Source organism: Parambassis ranga, chromosome 6 (assembly GCF_900634625.1).
Source record: "Parambassis ranga chromosome 6, fParRan2.1, whole genome shotgun sequence".
In the NCBI taxonomy this organism is placed as follows: Eukaryota; Metazoa; Chordata; class Actinopteri; family Ambassidae; genus Parambassis; species Parambassis ranga.
Genome location: NC_041027.1, coordinates 8609907 through 8632164, shown reverse-complemented (window position 1 = coordinate 8632164; position 22258 = coordinate 8609907). Strand labels below are relative to the sequence as shown.

At 42.7% G+C, this 22258-nt stretch overlaps 3 protein-coding genes across 9 annotated transcripts in view; 2 read left to right on the top strand and 1 right to left on the bottom strand.

Moving 5' to 3' along the window:
• The first annotated feature begins 123 nt into the window (after positions 1 to 123).
• kxd1 (KxDL motif containing 1) lies at positions 124 to 1823 on the top strand. The gene is made up of 5 exons (XM_028407424.1): positions 124 to 264; positions 543 to 662; positions 751 to 903; positions 984 to 1030; positions 1223 to 1823. The coding sequence occupies exons 2-5, from the start codon at positions 565 to 567 to the stop codon at positions 1477 to 1479; spliced, it is 555 nt and encodes a 184-aa protein (XP_028263225.1). The 5' UTR covers positions 124 to 264; positions 543 to 564; the 3' UTR covers positions 1480 to 1823.
• Positions 1824 to 3202: 1379 nt separating this feature from the next.
• Positions 3203 to 8468, top strand: LOC114437048 (endoplasmic reticulum-Golgi intermediate compartment protein 2-like). Its single transcript, XM_028407420.1, has 13 exons — positions 3203 to 3634; positions 3711 to 3819; positions 3897 to 3943; positions 4024 to 4091; positions 4197 to 4237; positions 4506 to 4607; positions 4972 to 5064; positions 5206 to 5261; positions 5382 to 5480; positions 5565 to 5662; positions 5743 to 5905; positions 7609 to 7688; positions 7778 to 8468. The coding sequence occupies exons 1-13, from the start codon at positions 3529 to 3531 to the stop codon at positions 7841 to 7843; spliced, it is 1128 nt and encodes a 375-aa protein (XP_028263221.1). The 5' UTR covers positions 3203 to 3528; the 3' UTR covers positions 7844 to 8468.
• Positions 8469 to 8721: 253 nt separating this feature from the next.
• The window catches only part of magi2b (membrane associated guanylate kinase, WW and PDZ domain containing 2b), a 61027-nt gene continuing 47490 nt past the window's right edge, over positions 8722 to 22258 (bottom strand). For 2 of the 7 annotated variants that reach the window (XM_028407400.1, XM_028407403.1), the window contains exons 12-22: positions 18101 to 18132; positions 17224 to 17416; positions 17034 to 17149; positions 16461 to 16653; positions 15871 to 16107; positions 14594 to 14779; positions 14073 to 14388; positions 13146 to 13404; positions 12890 to 13033; positions 12317 to 12455; positions 8722 to 11540 (exon numbers count right to left, since the gene is read on the bottom strand). In XM_028407400.1, the coding sequence (XP_028263201.1) occupies positions 10873 to 11540; positions 12317 to 12455; positions 12890 to 13033; positions 13146 to 13404; positions 14073 to 14388; positions 14594 to 14779; positions 15871 to 16107; positions 16461 to 16653; positions 17034 to 17149; positions 17224 to 17416; positions 18101 to 18132 (2483 nt within the window). In that variant the 3' untranslated portion in view covers positions 8722 to 10872. Of the gene's footprint in view, positions 11541 to 11973; positions 12063 to 12316; positions 12456 to 12889; positions 13034 to 13145; positions 13405 to 14072; positions 14389 to 14593; positions 14780 to 15870; positions 16108 to 16460; positions 16654 to 17033; positions 17150 to 17223; positions 17417 to 18100; positions 18133 to 22258 lie in introns of all 7 variants that reach the window. The other 5 variants (XM_028407405.1, XM_028407406.1, XM_028407407.1 and 2 more) reach the window with 5 other exon arrangements.

The following is a 22258-nucleotide window of genomic DNA, read 5'->3' as shown; positions in this document are numbered from 1 at the left end:
GCAAACCATTTTATTTTATTTTATTTTATTATTTTATTTTTCTGTCCTTCTGTTGGCAAATCAGTAGGTGGCGGAATGTACCCTGAAATGGGCCCGGCAATAAAAAAAAAACAAAGAAGAAGAAAAAAGCCGTCTCGTGACCGGAAGTTTGGAAGAATATACGGAAGTGATTTGTTGTTGATTATAGCAAGCTGAGAGATGTAGATCAACTATCTACTGACACAAGGGTCGACAAACAAAAACAAACTCTGCGGTACCTGCCGGGTAACGATGCATTCGCTTTTTTTCTCTTTAGCTCGGAAGCTAATAGCATGCTAACAAGGAACTACCGATAAAAACATATCGATACAGGATGCTGTGGATATTGATGGTCACTAATGAAATTTAATCGCTACAGCTAATAGCCTCTTAATAATTCTAACTAACCGTTCATCAATCTAACTACTACACGTACCGGCGCTGACTGCGCCCTGATCTGTCGTCATTGGACAGTCATGCAGTGACTGCATGCAGTTAAAGTAAATACAGGTTTGTGTTTGCAGCTGTTTCGTCTTTCTCGTCGTCATGGCGGAGCCCACGGCATCTGGCGTGTTCTGTAACAGGATGCTGAGCATGGTCAACTCTGAGGATGTTAACGCCATCATCCAGGCTCAGAGGCACATGTGAGTGTAAGGCCTGATGTGGTATATACGGGATGGATCTATTCTTTGATTGTGATTCTTTAGGTTTGCTGTTTTCTGCTCAAAACAGGCTCGACCGCTTTGAGAAAACCAACGAGATGCTGATCAACTTTAATGGACTGTCTAATGTGCGACTGCAGCAGATGAACGAGCACTTCATGCTCCACACTCGCACACTTGTGGAGATGAAGAAAGATTTAGACAGCATCTTCAGAAGGATCAGGTAAGTCACTACACCCCTGTGCTAATAGAAATACACACACACACAGAGCTTCTAATTTTTAATCTCCTCTGCTTCTGCAGGACATTAAAAGGGAAGATTGCCAAGCAGTACCCAGAAGCTTTCAGCAGTGAGTTTCTTTTAATTTCATAATTATCAGCCCTGCGATGGAAGGGCTATCTGTCACCCGTACATAGCTGGATAGGTCCCTGTGACCCTGTAGACGACAGGCGGGTTTATAACATGGATGGATGGAAGCATAGCTATCATTCAACACACCGTTGAATCAGTACATCTGAAACATTTCTTTTCTGCCTGACAGACATCCATGAGTCACCCATCCTGGAGGATGACGATGACGATTTTGACCCAGTTCCCCCAAGTGTCGCCACAACAACTACAACAGCCACTTCAGAGCAGAGCACAGAGTCCTGTGACACAAGTCCAGATGTGATCTCACCCACTGTGAGCAGATGCTCCGAGGATCTCTCCCAGGAGCCTCCCGACACGCCCACCTCTGACGTCCTAGAGACAGCCGTCCTTCAGGACGAGGGTCCTGACTCTGTACCTGCTGAATAAAAAGGACAGTTGTATTTTTAAACTATTTCAGCAGGCGGTCATGTTGTATATTTGAGTGTATGTTAGCATTGAGACTTTTTTTTATAGTCATCAAATGTGCTTGTTGAAGATGATGACCTTGATGTTTGAACAGTTCCTCACTTTGTACTATGCCTGCACAGCACTGAAAAAATGCAGAGAATACTTGAAGTTGTACAATATTTACATCATATATTACTGATAGTGAACCTGAGCAAAAGCCCTCACTAATTATGTAATTGTCCACATATTTAATTTTTATTTGGTGCACACATGTGGAAGGACTTTCTCATCATGTCTTCATGATTAAACAACACAAAAGTTGATGTTCCTTCAATAACATTTTCTGGGTCTGCTGCAAAATGATTACAAATAACTTAAAAGGTAGGCGATGCAATAGAACTTGTAAATTTGAAAACTTTTTGGGAAAAGGACAGTAGCGGCCTTTCAGCTTGCTGCCAAGGTCTCAGGGGCTTATTACTGTTAGCAATGTGTGCTGCTCTAAAATAAAGTTGCTGTTTTTAATGAGAAAATCCAGCATAAAAACTAAATGTATTGTTTTGTATTGTTACATAATATATTAGTCACCCTCTGTAATTGAGCTGCTGGTTAAACATGCATAATACGCCCTAGAGAAGTTATTAAAAAAAACAAACAAACATGATGACATTTTCCAACAGGGCAAATAAACCATGTGGTGTTATGCTCTGAGGTCTAGTGCACCATTGACCCTACAGGCCCTTTAACTGTGCTAAAGGGATACGACTCAACTCAGCTTTCTGATGTATTATATTCTCTCGAGACCATCATCTCATAATCCATCCTTGGGGCCATGTAATGAAATAATCCAGCAGATGAATACTGTACACGAAGCACAGATAAGAGGATGAACAGGCTGTTAATAGGGACTGAGCAGCTGTTTAGCCCCTGCAGGTTTAAATAATCATCACAATCTCTATTATTGATCATTGTGTACTACAGGTAAGTACAATATCACCTGGATATTTTTTGGTGAGAGTGAGCTAAGACCTCAACACTGTGTTATTGTCAATGCTTTATTTTGATAACATATGAATTTAATTCGATTATTTTTCTTCATGGGAAAAAAGTAAATAAAGACAGTGAATATCCAAAAATAAGTGTAATAGAAGCAGGCATGCAGTTAGTACAAGGATTGACATAAGGCAAAATGCAGCCAACTTTATATAGCAACTGGGTTTTTTTTAACTTATTGTTCTTGTGTAAGCTTGTAAAAGTTTGAAAAGGTTTTTCAGGGGGAGGATGGGGTGGTGTGGATACCACAACATTTAAAAAAAATGAGTAGGATTGCTTCTAAGTATGACAGAATGACAAAAGTCAGATATTTCATAAAATATGTGATATTTGGATTGAATTACCTGAACAGGTAAATATCATCGTTTGTTTTTCTGGGTCAATTTAGTGATACTTTACTCACGTAATGTTTTGCTTGTTTGCCCCCTTGTGGCTATAATGAGGTACTACAGTGTGTACAAGGCGGATCAGCGGGGCTTTAACTACATGGACACACACTATAATAGCAACATGAGGCCATTGAGGGTTCTTTTGGTATTCATAAAATGATTTTTTTATACATCAACAACACACCAGTATGAGTATATTCCCGTCTACGCTCCAGTCCCGATAGGTGGCAGTAATGCATCTAAATCCTATTTGCTAACCGCTTTAAAACATGAGAAGAAGAAGACCAACAATAACAGCTAGAATATAACCTGTTTGTCTTCTGATTTAGGGGTTCTTTGTGTTTCTTCCCCTGGTGGATAGAAGCACAACAACAGTGCACAATAAAGTGTTTCGCGATTTGTTATAGTGTTAGAACAGTAGACCATAGCCGGCTACACAGCTAACAAGCTAATGCTAACGTCAGCTTTGTAGCTGTCATGGTAGACGTTACAGCAAGACTGGCCGGTCGCTAGCTAGCTAGCTATCCGTCGCGAAACATCGCTGTATGAGGAACTCAGCCGCAGCTACTCCTCCGCAGCCGGTTCCATAATGAGGAGACTGACGAAGAAGAAGGCTCTGACTCTGGTGAAGGAGTTGGACGCTTTTCCTAAAGTTCCAGAGAGCTACGTGGAGTCCACAGCCAGCGGTGGGACAGGTGTGTAACCTTTACATCTCCAAACCTCTCCGCTGTAGCTGCATCCTATTTTAACTTATTTTAAAACCCTGTCTAGTGTCTCTGGTAGCGTTCACTCTCATGGCCATCCTTGCTTTCCTGGAATTCTTTGTGTACACGAACACATGGATGAAGTATGAATATGAGGTGGACAAAGACTTCAGCAGGTAAGACAACCCCCTCTTTTTACTGCCCTTAAACTCAGCATTTGTGTGCTTTAACTGCTCCTGTTTGTCGCTTACAGTAAACTGAGGTTAAATGTGGACATCACCGTGGCCATGAGATGCCAGTGTAAGTCCACTGCTTCATTCTTTGTGTATCTCCGCCCTGGAAAAAGGTGTGTAACCTTTTTTCTGCTGTGTATAATGCAGATATTGGTGCAGATGTCCTTGATTTGGCAGAAACCATGGTTGCTTCTGATGGTTTAAAATACGAACCAGTGAGTTGGAGTTTTTATTATTCACAAAACAATAAACACGAGAAACAAAAAGAGATAATTGTTGTTAAAGCTTCACTAACTATTGTGCTCTTGCCACATTATTAGGTGAACTTTGAGCTCTCTCCTTCACAAAGACTATGGCAGATGTAAGTGTCAAATAAACCTGACTCAAGCGGCATTTTCAGTGCTACATGTCATGTTGATTTCTCTGCCTGTGATATTGTAGTTCAGTAATCCAGAGATAGTAGGGGGTATGTTCTGCTCCTGGCCTAAAGTCAGAGTTATGTGGTTTTACCTGGTCTGCCAGTACTTAACAACCAGGGCAAAGTTCACAAGTCAAAAAAATGTTTTGTTTTGTTTTGGGGGGGTTAATCTCAACCAAGTCTTTCTTTGTCATCCTGATTCATCTGCCAGGACTCTTCTGCACATCCAGGATCGTCTGAGAGTGGAGCACTCTCTGCAGGATGTGCTTTTTAAAGCTGCTATAAAAGGAGCTCCTCCTGTGTCACCCGAAAGGTACAGGACTCACAGAATATTCTGTTTTATGCAGTGAGGATTGAAAATGGAACTTCCCTGATCAGTGGCGGAGGAAGTACTAAAGCTTGGAACTTAAGTAAAATTACCCAGCAAAATATATACCTTCTCACACAATTGAGTTTTCAAAATCTCTCTACGTATATAAAGCACAGTTGTATCAACACAACTGTATTCACAAAATTTGTAGAAATGTAGTGGAGAATAAATAGCTGCAAAATGTAATGGAATAAAGTATAAAGTATGCACTATTATTTTTACTTAAGTACAAATACTTAGTTACTTTCCAGCACTGGCCCTGATAAATGAGGAAATGTGTTCAGCCTTGTTATTTTTTACTCCACAGTGAGGACAGCTCCACTTCACTTAATGCCTGCAGGATACATGGACATTTATATGTCAACAAGGTGGCAGGGAATTTCCACATCACTGTTGGCAAGTATGTATCAATGTCAACAAACCACTCACAACGATAGATTTCTAACAGGTTTTGAATTACAGGCTGTATTTTGAAGAGGATGTTAAATAACCCCCTATCTTTCCAGTGAAACTGAGCATTGATGTTTTCCTCCCTGCACAGGTCCATCCCTCACCCAAGAGGCCATGCACATCTAGCTGCCCTCGTCAGCCATGACAGTGAGTCTATGATCTTTCTCACAGGACAAGACACACTGTGTCTACACAGCAGTGATACTTGGTACAGTACATTACAGTTGTTAGGCAGCTTTGTTCACTTAAAGATGGTTTGTGTTCCAGGTTATAACTTCTCTCACAGGATTGACCACCTGTCTTTTGGAGAAGCAATCCCCGGAATCATCAGTCCTCTCGATGGCACAGAGAAAATCTCTGTTGATTGTAAGTCCACTGCTGACAAACATCACATTTTTTATCCTAATTCATGTCTGATGTTTTTTTTTCTCATTTGATGCGTCTCCCCAGCTAACCACATGTTTCAGTACTTTATCACCATTGTGCCTACCAAACTGGATACCTACAAAGTGTCTGCTGAAACACATCAGTTCTCAGTCACCGAGCGGGTATGTCTTCATTTTCTGTGTTTGTATTGTCATGCAGTTGAAAGTGAGTCGGTGTGAAAAATCTATATGCTCTCCTGCAGGAGCGGGTGATAAACCACGCTGCGGGCAGCCATGGAGTCTCAGGAATCTTCATGAAGTATGATATCAGTTCACTAATGGTCAAAGTCACAGAGCAGCACATGCCTCTCTGGCAGTTCCTTGTCAGACTCTGTGGCATCATCGGAGGCATTTTCTCCACCACAGGTGAATACAGACTCTCATTTATCTTTAAACGATGATGCATACACTTAAAAGCAAGGCGTCTGGACTTGTAGAGTTTTCTAGAAGACGTTTCGCTGCTCATCCAAGCAGCTTCATCAGTTCTAACTGTTTGGTGGGGAAACATGGTTTATATGTGGTTACAGACCTATGTGGGTGGGTCTGGGTAAAACAGAACACATCAACGCAGTGGATAACAACATCAAGTTCACTCGCGAGGACACCAAGGACAACAATCTGGCCTTCTTGGACTGCACAGTACATATTGAGGAGGACAGGAGCCTCAATGTGGAAGTGTACAGGAAACCCACACACACGGACCAGTACCTGTTGTTTGATTCACACCACCCACTGGAACACAAACTGGGAGTCATCAGGACCCTGCAGCACAGAGCACAAACTGTACCCACCAGCTCAGAGGGGAAGAAGAAGGAGCAACACCACATCAGGAAGGCCCTGCAAACATGTGGCTACCCGAAGTGGGCACTCATCAAAGCCACAAAAACAAGACCCCCCAACAACAAGAAGAAGGACAACACCAGGCGGAGAAAGAACATCTCCATTCCATATGTGTCAGGAGTATCAGAGAAACTCCGCAGGATCTTCAACAACCATGACATCCCGGTCCATTTCAAACCGATGACAACACTGAGACAGAGACTGGTTCACCCGAAGGATAAGATTCCCAGGGAGAAACACAGCAATGTGATATATGCAGTCCAGTGCAGTGAGGAATGCTCTGATCTGTACATTGGAGAAACTAAACAACCACTCCACAGAAGAATGGCTCAGCACAGGAGAGCCACCTCCTCAGGACAAGACTCAGCTGTTCACCTCCACCTCAAAGACAAAGGACACTCCTTTGAGGACAACAACGTTCACATTTTAGACAGGGAGAAAAGGTGGTATGAAAGAGGAGTCAAGGAAGCCATCTATGTTAAGCTGGAAAAACCTTCCCTTAACAGAGGTGGTGGCCTCAGACATCATCTTTCTACCACATACAATGCAGTGATTCCATCCATTCCCAGGAAGTTTGCACATACTCACAGTAAGAACAAAGGGCTGTCAACCAGTCCCCCTCCGGCAGTTTCATAGTCGTTAGCCAGTCGTTAGACACACCTGGCCCAGTCAGCCAGAACATCACAGGTAAGTATGGAAACATTTAGTGCTATTGTTTGTAAGTTTTTTTTTAAGTTTTACCCAGACCCACCCACATAGGTCTGTAACCACATATAAACCATGTTTCCCCACCAAACAGTTAGAACTGATGAAGCTGCTTGGATGAGCAGCGAAACGTCTTCTAGAAAACTCTACAAGTCCAGACGCCTTGCTTCAATCTTCTCTACGTATGATGACCTGGATGACTGAGAATCTTCATCAACATACACTTAAAACATTCATCTGATCTGATATGTTGTTATTCTGAGTTCTAAAAACACTATGAAGTCTTTGGCAGGTCTGTAAGCAGTTGAGGAATAATTCTTTTTGCAAAGGTAGACATCTATTCATAAGTTAATGGTTTCAAGCAGCTTAGAGAAAGACACAATCTTAGCTTTATGTATTATTCATGGAGACACGAGGGCTTTGAAAACTGCCACTTTGATTCAACATCCTCCTCTAAACCACTTAAACCAAACTACTTTCACCTCGGGTATCAGTGTGTGAGCTGCATCCTTTCTCACTCACAGGGATGATCCATGGCATGGTTGGGTTCTTGGTTGATGTAATATGCTGTCGTTTCCAAATGGGAATCTACAGACCTCTAAATGTAAGTGTGGAAACACACAGTTCACTTTGAAATCACTGTAAAACCTGTGGGAGGAATAAACTTTCGTTTTCTTTTTTTTTCTCCCCCAGACGGCTCCTCTGAATACACAGGAAAGCAGTGACGCTCTGATACCTGCTGAAAATGACAGTCAGTAATGAGGCAATAACAGCTGCTCACTGTCCCTGCTTGACCTGCAGACAATGGGGAGATGCTGGGGAAATGTTTACAAGTTGTTTTATAAAAAAAAAAGTATTGTAATAATCCATCACTGGAAGGCAGAAATGTTTGATTCTTTAAAATAACAAAATGGAATAATTTGAAAACATGCTTGAGTGTGCAGTTTTTAAAGCTGGAGGGCAGGACTTTATATTTTTACACCATCGCCAAACAAGCTGACACGATGTTGATCAGTGCGCTTGAGATTTTAACCTAGTAGCAGCATTTCCACTTCACCAGTAGTTACTGTTCGTGCTTTACATCATGAGTAATGACATTTTGCCAGAGGGTGGGGAGGAACTGTAGCTATGGAGGAAGAGGATGTTGGACATTGAATGTGACCAAAATGTTTTCTAATGCTTCACAGGGTTCTGACACAGACTACTGATGACATCATTATTCTTACACAGACCTTCAGGAACAGAGATTATTCACAACATACACAATACAGTGTGTTATATGCAAGTGTGTATGCTGTCATAGGAGAGACAAAGGTCCTGCTCTGCAGCTTTAAAGGGGAATTTGGGGTGTGTTGTGTTAATTAAAATCCACTTTTCAACTTGATCTTGCTTCACTGGTATATACTCACCTCACTGAATGTACTGTAGACAAAAGACAACAAAAACTCTCAGCACAGTGCATTGATTAGATAAAACAATTCAGAACTTGAGAATATTCACTTTTGTTGAGTTGAAGAATCTAATAGAAAAGAGTGTTTTACACCATGTCAAGAGTTTATTTGACAGTATTTCAGAATATCTTTCAGTAAACAAGTTTTTTTGTTTTTAGCAAAATGTAATATATCAGTACTGTCGCATTTCATAAAAATAGTTGTTCACGTCTTTGAAACTACAGTATCAATGATACAGTAAACCATATTTGTAGGAATACAGCTGTACAAGGTGAATAGTACACAATTAACACTACACAGTTATACTTGATCTGAAGGGGGATTTATGAACGTGCCATCCTTCAATAAGCAGTTTCTTTTTTTGTTTCTGAATAGAAAATCAGTCACAGCAGGCGGGGGGGAGGACGGCCTGGATGGAGACACTGGGCTGGATGACATATTCTGTCAGCTTCTCTGAACATTTTGTACATATTGTCAACATTATTCTACAGCCTAATGGCATGTTGTCATGCTCCTCACCAGGTGAACCAGTTTATCACATAAACCACAGAACAGTCAGATCAGAGGCATTTTACTGACACTCAGAAGTCCTGCTGGTGTGTCTGTCTGCAGGTGCACCACTTTGCTAAAAGCACATTGACCGACAGTTTACACATACAGCTCAGTCAAATTGTCACAATGCATTTGATTGTGATTATTTTTTCTTAACTCAGTTGGTCCTTCAGGACTGAAAAGCTCTAGTAAGTCATTTTAATTCTAGCATCCTGCTGAGAGTTGTGGATGGAGAAATGCAGGAGGATGGTGTCTCAGTTTAATAGCAGCATGCCTCGACTTCTGCCAGAGACTAGTGATATAGTGATGTTTCAATGCAGCTGTGTCTCACCTAACATCTCGGGTTTAGACACAGTGGGTGTTGGCACTGCCTGCAAACGTAACGCTCTCTTTACATAAAAGACAAATAAAGCTGAAACACAGAAACCATGGTCCACTTTGATATAACCCTGTTTGATAAACAGTTCTACACTCCTTAGAAGAGGATGTGATGCTACAGGCTACATTTTTACCCCCTTTAAAACACCGGGGGACGAGGGCAATCATTGACACTGATAAACTATACAGCTGAGAGTGCAGCAACAGATTCTCTGCTTGCCGTTACATCTGAAGAAAAACAGGCTCCACAGCTCAGCGGTGTGCTGCTGTGTGTGCATGGTCAGTCTCTGTTTTGCAGTCATTTCCCAAAGCAAATCGCAACAGCTCTGCATTAGTTCGAGTAAGGCACTCCGCCCCACCTCACAACCATCGGCTTCCTCTTAGCCACACCGATGCCCCTCTCCCACAGTGATGTGGTACACTTAGCACAGTAAAAGGCATAGAAATGGGAAACTGGACAAATTCTTCCTGTTGAGCGTAAAATGAATACAACACAGCTTATAATTCTGCACATTGACTGCATGGTTGGCATATAACCCAGAAGAGTCACATGACTACTTACTAAGCCAACGGTTTCCAGTCACTTAAAAGTTCAATTTCATGAAACAAAAATCTTTTTTCTCTCACATGAATGCCAGCTGGAGGACACTCTGTGTTCTACATGAGTCTCTGTCTGACAACATGGTGGTTAACATCCATGCACGTGACCACTGCCTCCCTCAGTGGCCTGCATTTGGTGACTTGCAGTCATTGATATGTAGTTATAGAAGAGGCCATGGAAATCCTAAAATACAGTCCTGTTTTTTTTTTTTGCTTTTTTTTTTTTAACAAGTTCTTCTAACTACAACACTGCCCCCAAAAACATCTACAGGTATGTTTTTGAGTTTACCAAATGTACATATTTTTCACATCTTTACATTTACAGTATATGATATATTGGTAGGCATGTGAGATTTAACATATGTCAGGTTAAACTGGGCTGTCACTTGGGTCTGTGCCATGTGTTTCAGTGTCACTGCCTCCATCTGACAGATTTGTCAGTCATTCAGAAAATGGAGCAAAAGCAAATTTCTTGCGTGCACATATGTCCATGTTCATGAACCGATCAGAGCTGAGCAGTTAAAGGTACACGCTGAAAGCCACGCAGATGTCATTTCTCCATCTGCGGCCATTCATCAGGTCCTCTGTTAGCTTTCCTCTACATGTGACAACAGCTGTGAAAGTCGCTCTGTTCTTTAAGGTAGTGGGTGTAGTAATCATCTTATAAGAACAAATGAAACATAAAATGACTTCAGATGGGCAAAACGGGACAGAACAAGAGGGTGAAGGAGATTTTCTGGTTTACTCAGGTGTCCGATGGATGAGGAGCCATACAGCGCGATCTGTTCCAAACCAGCAAGATCCATTCTACCTGCTTACTGTGGATGTCCAGGACCTCAGGGTGCCAGGCAGTTTGTCAGAACCAGGGATGTTCCAGGGCCCTGGGGAGGCAGCTGCACTCCTTGCTGGAGGATCTTCCATGGTTCCACTGGCCCTGTCCTCTTCTCTGGAGAACAGACTTCTGGACACCAGCCTCTCCTGGAGGCTGACATGTCCTTCTCCACTTCCCAGAGAAGCGCCATTCAAATTAACACTCACATATGGGTCCCAGGGCCAGACGGTGCTCATTGCCTGCGTATGCACACCCTTCCTCTCGCAGCAGGGGGAGCAAGTGTCCCTCTGCCTCTCTCTTCTTTCAGCAGACCTTACCACAACAGCTTTGGGAGGCAAAGCCCGAGCCTGCCTGTCACCTGGTCCACACTCCACCTCTCCTGACCCCTGAGGGATTCCCTGCCCCCTGATGATGTATTTCTGCTCAGTGGACCTGCCACCGGTAGCCCCTCTGATGGAGCTATGGTCTGTCAGCTGTGGAGCTTTGTCTGCCATGCACACTGTGGCCTCTAGAGGGAGCTGATGAGAGGAGTCTGGGGTTGAGGCTAGATGGGATGAGAGCAATGGATTTAGGTGAGGTTCCATGGTCACTTCCTGCAGGGCAGAGTGGGCTGTAGAAAGGGAATCCCAGGGGCCGGCACAGTCTGTCAGGGAGGAAAGAAAAAAAACGCTTAGGTGGACTGAGATGAAAGAGGTAGACAATCAGCATGCACATGCATACACCAGCAGGAGGAGAGAATCCAAATCCTCACATATCAGACACACTGACACTCAAATGTGTGCGCAAGTGGCTCAGGATTCATTCAGTGTTGCAAAACAATTAACATATTTATAGTTTTGTGACTGATCCTCGGCAGTCCTTAGCACTCAGATTTCAAACAGTCTACTTAACATCCCTCATCAGGATGATACAATTTCATCTGGAGGGTCACTTCAAACAGTTTTACTCTAACACCACAACACATACATGCACATATATATGTCTATTCCCCCATTTATGAAGTCATACACATCCACATTCATCTACAGACAGATTAATCATATGTAGTATGGAAAGACATGCAGTTTTTCACAAACCGTGTCTTTAGAGTGGCCCATTAGGAAGAAATAGGGGGAGCTTAGTGTGTCACCTTTCATGCACATGGAGAGGTTGGAAGGTACCATTCCTGAGGGAAGGCAAGTAAAAGCCTATACCAATCATTAGACTTAAAGCAGAGGAGTTTACAACATGAAGGTTGTTACTGTATCTACTGAAATACATGGACAGGTTTAATTCAGGTGACAGAAGCGAAGTTATTAATGCATGTTAATTTGTTCAGAAACAAAGAATCAACAGGAACAAACTGTGGTTGTTATAAAACAGTACGTATTGTAGAATTTAGACATTGAGAGACTTTACTCAGTGCCAGGAAAAACCCACCATATTCTGGCACCTGTCCTGTGCCTCTCTTCAGCAGCAGTCTGACTCGCCTGCCTCCCGCCTTGATGAGTTCAATGGCGCGGGCGTGAGTCATGTCCCGAGTACTGTCCCCGTTAATCTCTATGATCTGATCCCCTACCTGGGGGAGACAAACACACACACGTACAGATGCAAGGAGCACAGTCGATTTCTGTCAACCTGTTTATCCATGGAAGGTTAACTTCCCCCCACAACCAGTCCTCCGCTGGTAGGTACATCCACAACAGGAGAACACGTGCCATTAAGTCCCTTGTTCTAGTACATCACAACAGGAGTAGGTAAGGCTTCTCATGTGTTTATAAGCATGTATACTTAGTCAAGCACAAGGTAACAATCTATCCTCTGTTGCATTTTTACTCCATGTATAAATCAAAGCATTTTTTCTGAGGGTTACTAAGAATGGAATTTATAATTTCAGCTGGAACACACCCACTCATTTCTGGCCAAAAAGTGTATGCTAGATAAATGACCAAACAGCATCTTTCACCAGCGGTAATCTATTCATGTCCCATGTCCTAGTTTTAATCAGCTTACCCTCATCCTTCCATTTCGTATGGCAGGACCATCCTCTGCAAGTCGCAACACAAACAGGTCCATCTTGTACTCTCTGCCTCCACGGATACTGAAGCCGAATCCCTTTGAACTTTTCTCCAGCTCCACTGTGAAGTAATCGTAGTCCTGCCAAACAAAGTGTGCCAGCAAATTGCAGCAGATTCACAGCAAATGCAACATATGTTGATTGTCAAAAACAATGATTATGATCACTTAAAATATGTAATGGTTTACACACCTGCATACAAATGAAGGATGTACGCTCAACATAAGCAGACAGTTCTTGGTCTAGCTCTACCTGTGGTCTGAAGTCAGTGGGGATGCCAAGAGGGAACTGTGCAGCAGCAGGGTGCTGTCTAAAGTCCAGCAGACCAGGTGGGTGTCTGTAGTCCAGTGTCGGAGGCTGACGATAGTCAGTTACTGGAGGTTGGCGATAGTCAGTGAATGGAGGGTGGCGGAAGTCAGGTTTGACGTCCTGACGTGCTTTTACCTCTGACCTGTGAGGAGGAAAGGTCAGATGAGGTCTGGGTCAGGATGCAGGTGAGCTCAGTGACTGCCCACAACCTCACATGTCCTTTCTGAGTGGACAAAGCTCCTATCAGTGAAAATACAACACAGTGAAGTAACATCTGATTCGGACGATCATTGCATCTGTGCAAATGAGGACACTCACCAGAGAAAGGATGGAAATATCAGCCTTTGCTTTTTAAATTTTTATCAAGTTCCCACTTGTAAATGGGCATAAATCCACAGCTCTGGGAGAGCTTCTCTCAGTGTCTGATCTGAGACACACATGCACACACGTCTGTCCAAGCACGCACTCACACTTTCATAGTTTTGACACGAAATAGGGTCTGATTGCTAGCTCCTGCATAATAGAAGAGATACCTTGAGGTAAATTATTCACTGGCACTGTAGGAGCTAAGTGGTGTTACGCAATAAAGTAGAAACCAGCCTGAGACTGAGAGTCTGACAAAAGTTGTCTGCAGGTTATTTCTTACTACAGTAACTTACTGACATGCAAGCAGAGGACATCTCACTCACTTCTAAATAACATAGTGTGTTACCTATAAAAACTCCTGCTCCAGTTTTTGCCTGCGCAGCTACCGAAACACAAACTGTTAAATGCATTTTAACTAAACACCACTGAGGCATGTGATCTTACCTGCCGTCATGGAGGTAGAGCTGTGGAGGGGGACCAGAGGGCTGGGTTACTGGGCTCTGCTGGGTTCCAGCAGGTGCAGGCTGAGAGGCAGCTGGTACAGGAGGGCCTGTCACTGTTTGGTTTGTCTGTGCTGGTGTCTGGCCTGGTTGGACAGGTGGCTGACCTGGCTGTGTGGCTGTTTGGCCTGGCTGAGTAGCCATTTGGCCAGACATGGTGCCTCCTTGGCTTGGCTGGGCTACAGGGCTGGGCTGGGTCTGTGGGCTGTGTTTCTGAGTCATGGGGCTCTGCTTTTCTGAGCTGGGCCCAGAATGAGAACCTGTAATAGTCAATAGGCAAATTGTCTTGCAATAAGAGACATATTCAGATGGACAAATAACACAAGATCAGGATGTACAGTATTCTCTCTGTGCCTGTAAGGTGCCTCTGCAAAACAAAACATTTAATATAAGAAAAGAACAGAATCTTCTCTTCACTAAACAGAGTGCCTCACAATTATGCCTGATTTCAACACAGACACTTACCCTCCTCTGGGATAATATGCAGTGTGACTGTTAGTCCAGCATCTTTAATGAGCTTGACAATGTCTGCATGAGGCATGCTGATTATGGACTGTCCGTTCACAGCCAGGATCCGGTCGCCCACCTTCAGCTTCCCGCATCTGTCCGCGGGGCTGCCCTCAATGATGCGTCCTATTTTATGGGGCACAGCTGGAAAGCAGCAATAACAAGGTGGCTGTCACAGGAAATTTTAAAGAAAGATGTCAAAACAGCACAGTAATATTTTACAAGTGTATTATAGGCTGAGCATCAGCAGTTAAAACACTGGATCTGTGCCAAATATTGTAAAAGCGATGAGAAATTAGACTTTATAATAATTTGAGTTTTAGCCTCCTGTCGCAGCAAGAAATTACTGAATGTATAAACATTCAGTGTAAAACATTCCATGCATAGAAAAATCCCAGAGGTACTGCTGAACATGTGCAATTACATCAGGGCTAATGTTTGATATTGTAACGTCTGCTGTACCTACACAGGAGCCACACATTCCTGGGTGCATTCAGACACCATGCAGTGGACTTGGGCACACATCGTTGATTTTATATCAGATGCATACATTAATCTAAATAATCTACAGTCCAACATAAAGAGTCCCACGATCACTTCGAAGATCGACTGACACCTTGCGATTATTGCATGAGGTTTGTGCACCAAATATCTATTCACTTTGTCCTCTGGCATTGCTCTTCTTTAGTTAGACATAATACATCACCTTGAGGTCTTTGATAAGCAGTAAGCTGCACAGACAGACAGGACAGCTGCAGCACACTTGAAAAAGAATCTGATGGCGTCAGATGAAGGACAGATCGCAGCTTCTAAACGAGCGAAGACGTGCACAGCTTTTTGTTATGATCCCTAAAGTATGATTTATGATGTGACATTGCTTTTCAAACACCAATCGACCAGGTCAACCCTGCGTTGAGAAGGATAAAATGTTCAACAAAATATACATATTATAGCACATCTCTTACATACTGAAAGAAATACATGTATGTGCTCCTTTGGATGGTACTTGTGTGTTTTGTGCAGACCTTTAAATTAATTAAATAAAAATACAAATTTATTGGCTACTGGTTTTTGGCCCAATACCAATAGATTCTTAGCATTTGTAGTCTTTTGGAGTCTACAGAGAACTTGAAATTAATATAAAAGCTAAGATAAACCAATCAGAATGTACAATCTACCATATGTGTTTAGAAACAACCTTCTGAGCTCCAGACAGAAGAGCTGTAACAACTCACTGATGACGGTGGTGTTCTCCGGCCTGTTCAGGGAGCTGATGATGACAAAGCCGAAGCCCTCGTTCTCTTTGCGGTGAATAACCACGTCGCTGGTTTGCAGGGCAGATCCCTCTGCTGGGTGGGCAACAGGGACAGTGACCATCGAAGGGCCTGATGCCGAGGCTGCGTCGCTGCGTGGAGAGCTGTGCTGCGTTGACACTGAGCCGGGGCTGCGGCCATTCACAGGACATGGATCACCTGGAGGACAGAAAGCAAAAGCAAATGAGTGTAAGCAGCAGCTCTGTTACTGTGTTTAGTATCTTTTTATTCTAAAAAGCACTGCACTGTGTAGAACATTTGATTGCCATGTGTGACTCTTGTGTAGCAGCACAAACTGCAGAGCTCACAATTAACAAAGGATAAATGTATGATCTACTACCACAGAAAAGATGTGTGGGTGAGGAGTACACAGTGATCCTGCACACAGACTGTTAGCATGTGTGCCCTGTCCAAGTTGTTTTTTAATGTGATGCCAGTAAATATGCAGCCTGTTCTCAATCTTGGTGATTTGTGTGACAAAGAACAAAAACATGAATACAACAGGTCCTCACCAGGCATTTGCACTCTCCTCCTCACAGTCAAGCTGACCTGACCATTGCGAGCGGCTGCGTGCATCAAGTCTATTACGTATTTGTGCGGTTTCCCAGCAACCACATTTTTATCCACAGAAATGAGCTCATCCCCGGGTCGAAGCCGCCCATCACGCTCAGCGGGAGTGTTCTCTATTATAGCGCCAATCACAATCTGTTCAAAGACAATCAGTATTAGCAGCATAGATGAAGGTAAAGAGGATGAGACACAAACACAGTGAAATCACACATCTAACTTGTAAAGTACTCTGGGGTCACATTCTTTATATTCAGCTGCCACATTCTCTCTGTATCACGGTTTGCATGCTGTTTACAACGTGGACAAGTTAGCAAGGCGTTACTTCAGTATGGGAGCAGTTAGTGGGTCAGGACAGTGTGAGGGGGCCAAGCCGTGCATGTGTGTAAGTCTGTGTGTCTGTTGCCCAAACGCAAGTAACTGCATGAAGAATGTGAAAGGAGGTTAGGTGCAGGTTAGGTGAGGCTGGTGGTGTGTGAGGTTAAATATGTGTGTGGTCCAGCCCGTCCCATACGAGCCTTGTCACGGGCGTCCGGACTCACAGCCTGCACGGCCTCGTCTCCCCCCAGGATGCGGAAACCAAAGCCAGTCTTCTCTCTTAGCAGGTGCACCTCCACCTCTTCATACTCTGGACCTGATACACAGACAATAGATATTGACTCATTTTAATAGTGAATTCTAACAACAATAAATGCTCCGAGTACTCACGTCTGCTCTCGTAAATCGCCCTTGACTTCTCATAAAGGTCGTATGGATCGGGTTTGTTTAGGTCGAAGCCTTCAGTGGAGTCAGGCACAGATGTGCGGTGTTGTGGTTGGTTTGGGAAGGGCGTGCCAGGGGGCAAGACTGGGCCGGACAGGTTCGCCTGAGGGCTGCCGTGTGGGTCCCACTGGTCAGGAAGCTAGAAGGAAAAAAACAGCGACAGATGGTTAATAATGGATTTGAAGTTTGGATTTGCAGCACATATTTTGCTAACAGTTTTCAGACATGCACAGATCTGTGATGGCAGTGGACTGAGAGTTTAATGAAAGAGAGGCTGTCTGGATCAGGAGTGAAGAGAAAGGGGGGCAGGAAATTCAATGTGGAAGAACTTCCAGTTAGGCCTGTCTGACAAACATCTCAGGTATCATGGCTCTGTTGGTTACTGCCATGACAACATTATAATAGTATATAATAATAATAAAAATAACATAAAACTGACCTATGCCTTAATGGCAGAATGCTGTCACTAACTGTTGTGATGTTACAAACCCTTGCTGATACATACACATCTGAAACTGGGATGAAAACAGCCTTCTTATTTTCACACAGCCTTCTAGATGATCAAACATCCAATAATACATCTAAATTCATTTTAAAGCATACAAATAAGTTATAGCAGCAAACACAGTACTAACTAATAAACTAAAATAATGGTTTGTGAAGCTATATTTAGATGAATTATGTGTCTGTAAAGCAATGAAGTTTCTAAATGATCTGTCTAAATGATTGCAGAACAGGTCTGTACAAACTACGGTATATATGAAGAGCAAATAACCACATCAGTAACACACACACTGACCCCAGCACACATGCACATTTTCACCTGTTTGGAGGCCTTCCAGGGGGAAATGTGGCCTAAGGAAGACAAGAAAGTTAGCAGTGTAAATAATTTAATACATTCATGGCAAGAAACATGCAGAACAACTTATAAAAGGATAGATGCACGGATGTTTCTGCTAATGAAGTAAAAATCATCTTCCCTTATGAGTGACAGAAACCCTAAGTTTGCTGATTTCATGTTCCTGCTTTGACTTTGTGTAACTCTTCCTAAATAGGTTTGGTTGTTGCGTTTGTTTTCAACATAATTACATCATTAGCTGCAGGCGAAGCAGACAGACCCCAGCACACATCTCACACACAGGCACGCACACACACACACACACACATCTTCTCTAAATCATATTTTATCTCCATGTTGGAAACAGCAGGCATCCTACATCACAACAACAGTCTCACCAACACAGCTCCCCTGCGACTTCCACTGAATCAAAGACCACTACATGTATGCTGCTAAGACCCAAATACATACATTTAGACATACAGGACAGTCTTGTTTAAACATTCAGCCTTAATCTTTACACATGTGGATTGACACACATAAACACACTCCTACATGAATCCTTTAAGAGACATGGGTGCTTGTAGAATATTCCTAAGTGAATCCCAGTATATTTAAAATTTATTCAGTTTATGAGATTTCTTGAGAAATGTCAGAGAGCACTGGGTGGAAGATATTTATGGAATTCCTCTCAAACGACATCTGCCTGCTTTTTAGATGTGCGAGTTGAAGGGCAGAGCACTTAGCAACCGAGCAGGATTATAGAATTTTCTATCAAAATTAACTACAATAGCTCACTGAGTGCAAATGAGTCAGAATAATTTTGGAACTGTGTCTGAGACTCTGACTGTGGAGAAGGGAAGGAGGGAAGGAGAACACTGCCGCCCATAAATGCCACAAACAGGACTGAGGGTTTGAGGAGCTCTATCCGTGGTGCTGAAATGATTCAGCACAGTGGCAGCAGCAGAGGGAGGACTCTGTGGGAGGTTGGGACTAATAACCACATTCTGCAGGGAATACTAGCCTCAAGGGAAGCCTTTAAGGAATTCTAATAATTCATTCTGAGAAAACTTTCCTTTAATGACCCAAAGAAATGAGAATGAATCGTCCACTTACATTAAAAAAGGAGCGCCACCCTTACAGACATATTTAAGCTCAATTTAAATGCAAATATAATTAACCAGCATATGTGCCGGATGTGTAGCACATGTACAAATGCTGATGAATTAGAAATGAATGAGAGAGGTGGAGAGGCTGGTGGAGAGGCTTCATGCAGCCTCAGTGGTCAACCAGTCTGGCAGGCTAGCTTCACAGACTAGCCTGCTGAGTTTTGGATGGCCTTCAGATTAGCCTGATTGGCTCGTCTAGCCTGACAACCTTTGCTTCACAGTCTCGATCTGCATTCTCATTGGTGCAACAAAATGTCTGTGGTTGGCTCTGCTTCAAACTGGGACGGAGCTGTGAACACGACCAGAGCTCAGTGGAACTCTGGCAGAGTGCCCACGCTACATCACACAAGTGAGACAGACACACATACACACACAATCACACATGCACTGGAAGTCTAACACCGTGTCTGTGATAGCTCCAACACTCTCAGTCACACATCTGAAATCTCGTGTTTAGCTTAAATTTCAGTGTTACTGTGCACAGAAATTCCACATCTGCAAACTCAAACATGCTTAAACATTGCTGACATTTTGCACATCTGAGTCACTATAAAGGACCTTGTCCCCTCTTTCACCCTGCAGAGAGGAGAGAGACACACACACAGAGCCAGAGATGTTCCTGGTGTGTCAGGCTGATAGCCCCTGTGGGGCCATTGTCTTGACTTGTTTGATAGAAACCGGTGAGGTTGAAGGAGAAGATGGCATCTTTGGGGGAAGGGAGGTAATTTGTCACATTCAGCACAGCATTAGAAAGGAAATCGTCTGTGTGTTTACAGACATTGTAATACAGATGAATGTGTGCACAAGTGATGCTGCATTAATGTGTGCAAAACCATCCTGTTTGCCCACTGAATGTCAGCATGCTTTTTAAACATGTCTCACAGAGAAACACACAGAGTGTGTGCCTATGCGAAGGTGAACCACCAGGTGGCAGATGTTGGCTCTGCCTGGTCAGATACTCAAGTGACACAATAAGCACTGCAACATCTGATCTCAGCCACTCACATATAGACTCAGTCATGCAGTCGAAAACAATTCTAAGTCTTGCTGACAATACGGTGGTTATACATGCTCGTCACAGTCCTAATAAGCAGCAGAGTATTATGCATCTGCAATAACTATCAATAATACTGTAGATTTAATATCAGGACTAGCATTAAATCCACAAGCTTTTACCTCAGATAGATATACCAGGATCAGTAAGAGCTAATGTCTCTGATTGCTTTTCATGTCTGCAATAATAATTCCTGTCACACTGGAATTTATTAAACCTGTGATGCATATGAGACTGATTGCCTTCATCCCTAATTAAATATAATACATGAAAAGGGTGATGCCAGCCAAAGCTTATCCATAATTCCTTTTTATTGTTCGGAAACAATGCAAATTAACTCTGGGAACACTACAGACTCACTGGAAAAAGGGAACGGCTGTGGCACAAGAAAGCCTTTTGTCTTTTAATGGTCATGGGACAGAAGGGTTTTTACTCTCACACAGGTTGTTGATTAGTGCTGTACAGGTAATCATTGTTGCAGTGTGCATGTGTTTGTGTTCATTGGAATAATATAACATAATATGCAGCAAGGGAATTATCGGGTCAAATTTTGATCTGCGGCCAGAGCACCTTTTAGAGAATCAGTGCAAACGCACAAAGCGAACAAATAAAGCTTTCAATGTGCAATTTAACTTCATCCCAGGTGGCCACTCATGCAGGAAATACAGAGGAGGAGCAACGATAATGTTGCAAGAATGTGCACTTCAAACCCCCACAATGTAATTCTCTATTCTGAATCCTTTTTAAGTCTTTCTTCATTTATTTTTCCTCAGACTGAGGGCATATACGCCTCCTTTCACGTTAAAATGCTGAAGATGTGAAGAAAACTGAAGGGAAAGCTAATTTTAATGCAGAGTTTGTTACATGTAGCAGGTTTCTGTGGCCCTGAATTCTCTATTTATCAACTAATACAGAAAACAATCAGTAAAATCAGCTAAATGTTTGCTTAAGATTAGAGTGTGGGAGCAGGAAGCAGTGGACGTTTTCCAAATGGATGCACAGACATGAAAGCACACAAAATTGGACTAGACTATCGGGATATAGCCAAAAATATGAAAACTGAAACATTTCAGATCACAATTGAGAATGTTCTCTTCTTGTTTGTTACAGCTGTCCCTTGTGGAAAAGGAATTAGAGCCACTGTATTTTTTTTTTACTCCAGATTTTTTTTCCTGTTTCTATTGAAATTTCTGATGGAGAGTCAGATTGCTGGCCTTAATTCAATTTAATTTAATTCAAGTCAATTTTATTTATATAGTGCTTTTTACAATCAGAATTGTCTCAAGGCGCTTTACAGTAACCCAGAGCCTGAACCTCCTTTAGAGCAACAGTGGCAAGCAAAAACTCCCTTTAACAGGAAGAAACCTTGAGCAGGACCCGGCTCATAAGAGAGAACCTTCCTGCTGATAGTCAGCCCGGTAGAGGTGGAGAAGAAGAGGTAGACAGGACAGAGAGGATGAAAGAGAGAGAGAGAGAAAGAGAGAGAGGAAAAAACATGCAGCAAACATCATACATTACAAAGAACAAACACCTAGACTTAATCTAACCTGGTCATAGTTTAGTATTCTATGCTCACCCTTATACAACACTACTGCAAGACTTAAGCCTTCTCACACAGACCAGTCATTAATGTCCTCAGAATGTGACTAAAAAACATAAAATGGCAGCATTTTGTTCTCATAATCATGTTTAAAAGTCTGAATGAAAAATATTAAGTCCTTTTATTTAAGTAATAGTAATCCCTAAAATAGTCTTATATCAAAATGGATTTCATGCAGAGAACAGTAGTTGCTGTAGGTGGTTAAACAACATAATACTGACCAGTGCAGCTTGTTTGCCAGGTTGATGTCTATCCAAAAGCAGACTGCAGTAAAATAACTGCATTTATTCTGAAGATGAGCAGCCTCAGTGGGAATAAAG

Coding starts and splice junctions, on each gene's coding strand:
- LOC114437048 (XM_028407420.1), top strand. CDS start 3,529: ATGAGGAGACTGACGAAGAAGAAGGCTCTGACTCTGGTGAAGGAGTTG. Junction 4,092..4,196: donor ATGGTTTAAAATACGAACCA/GTGAGTTGGAGT, acceptor CCACATTATTAG/GTGAACTTTGAGCTCTCTCC. Junction 4,608..4,971: donor CCTCCTGTGTCACCCGAAAG/GTACAGGACTCA, acceptor TTTACTCCACAG/TGAGGACAGCTCCACTTCAC.
- kxd1 (XM_028407424.1), top strand. CDS start 565: ATGGCGGAGCCCACGGCATCTGGCGTGTTCTGTAACAGGATGCTGAGC. Junction 663..750: donor ATCCAGGCTCAGAGGCACAT/GTGAGTGTAAGG, acceptor TGCTCAAAACAG/GCTCGACCGCTTTGAGAAAA. Junction 904..983: donor AGCATCTTCAGAAGGATCAG/GTAAGTCACTAC, acceptor CTGCTTCTGCAG/GACATTAAAAGGGAAGATTG.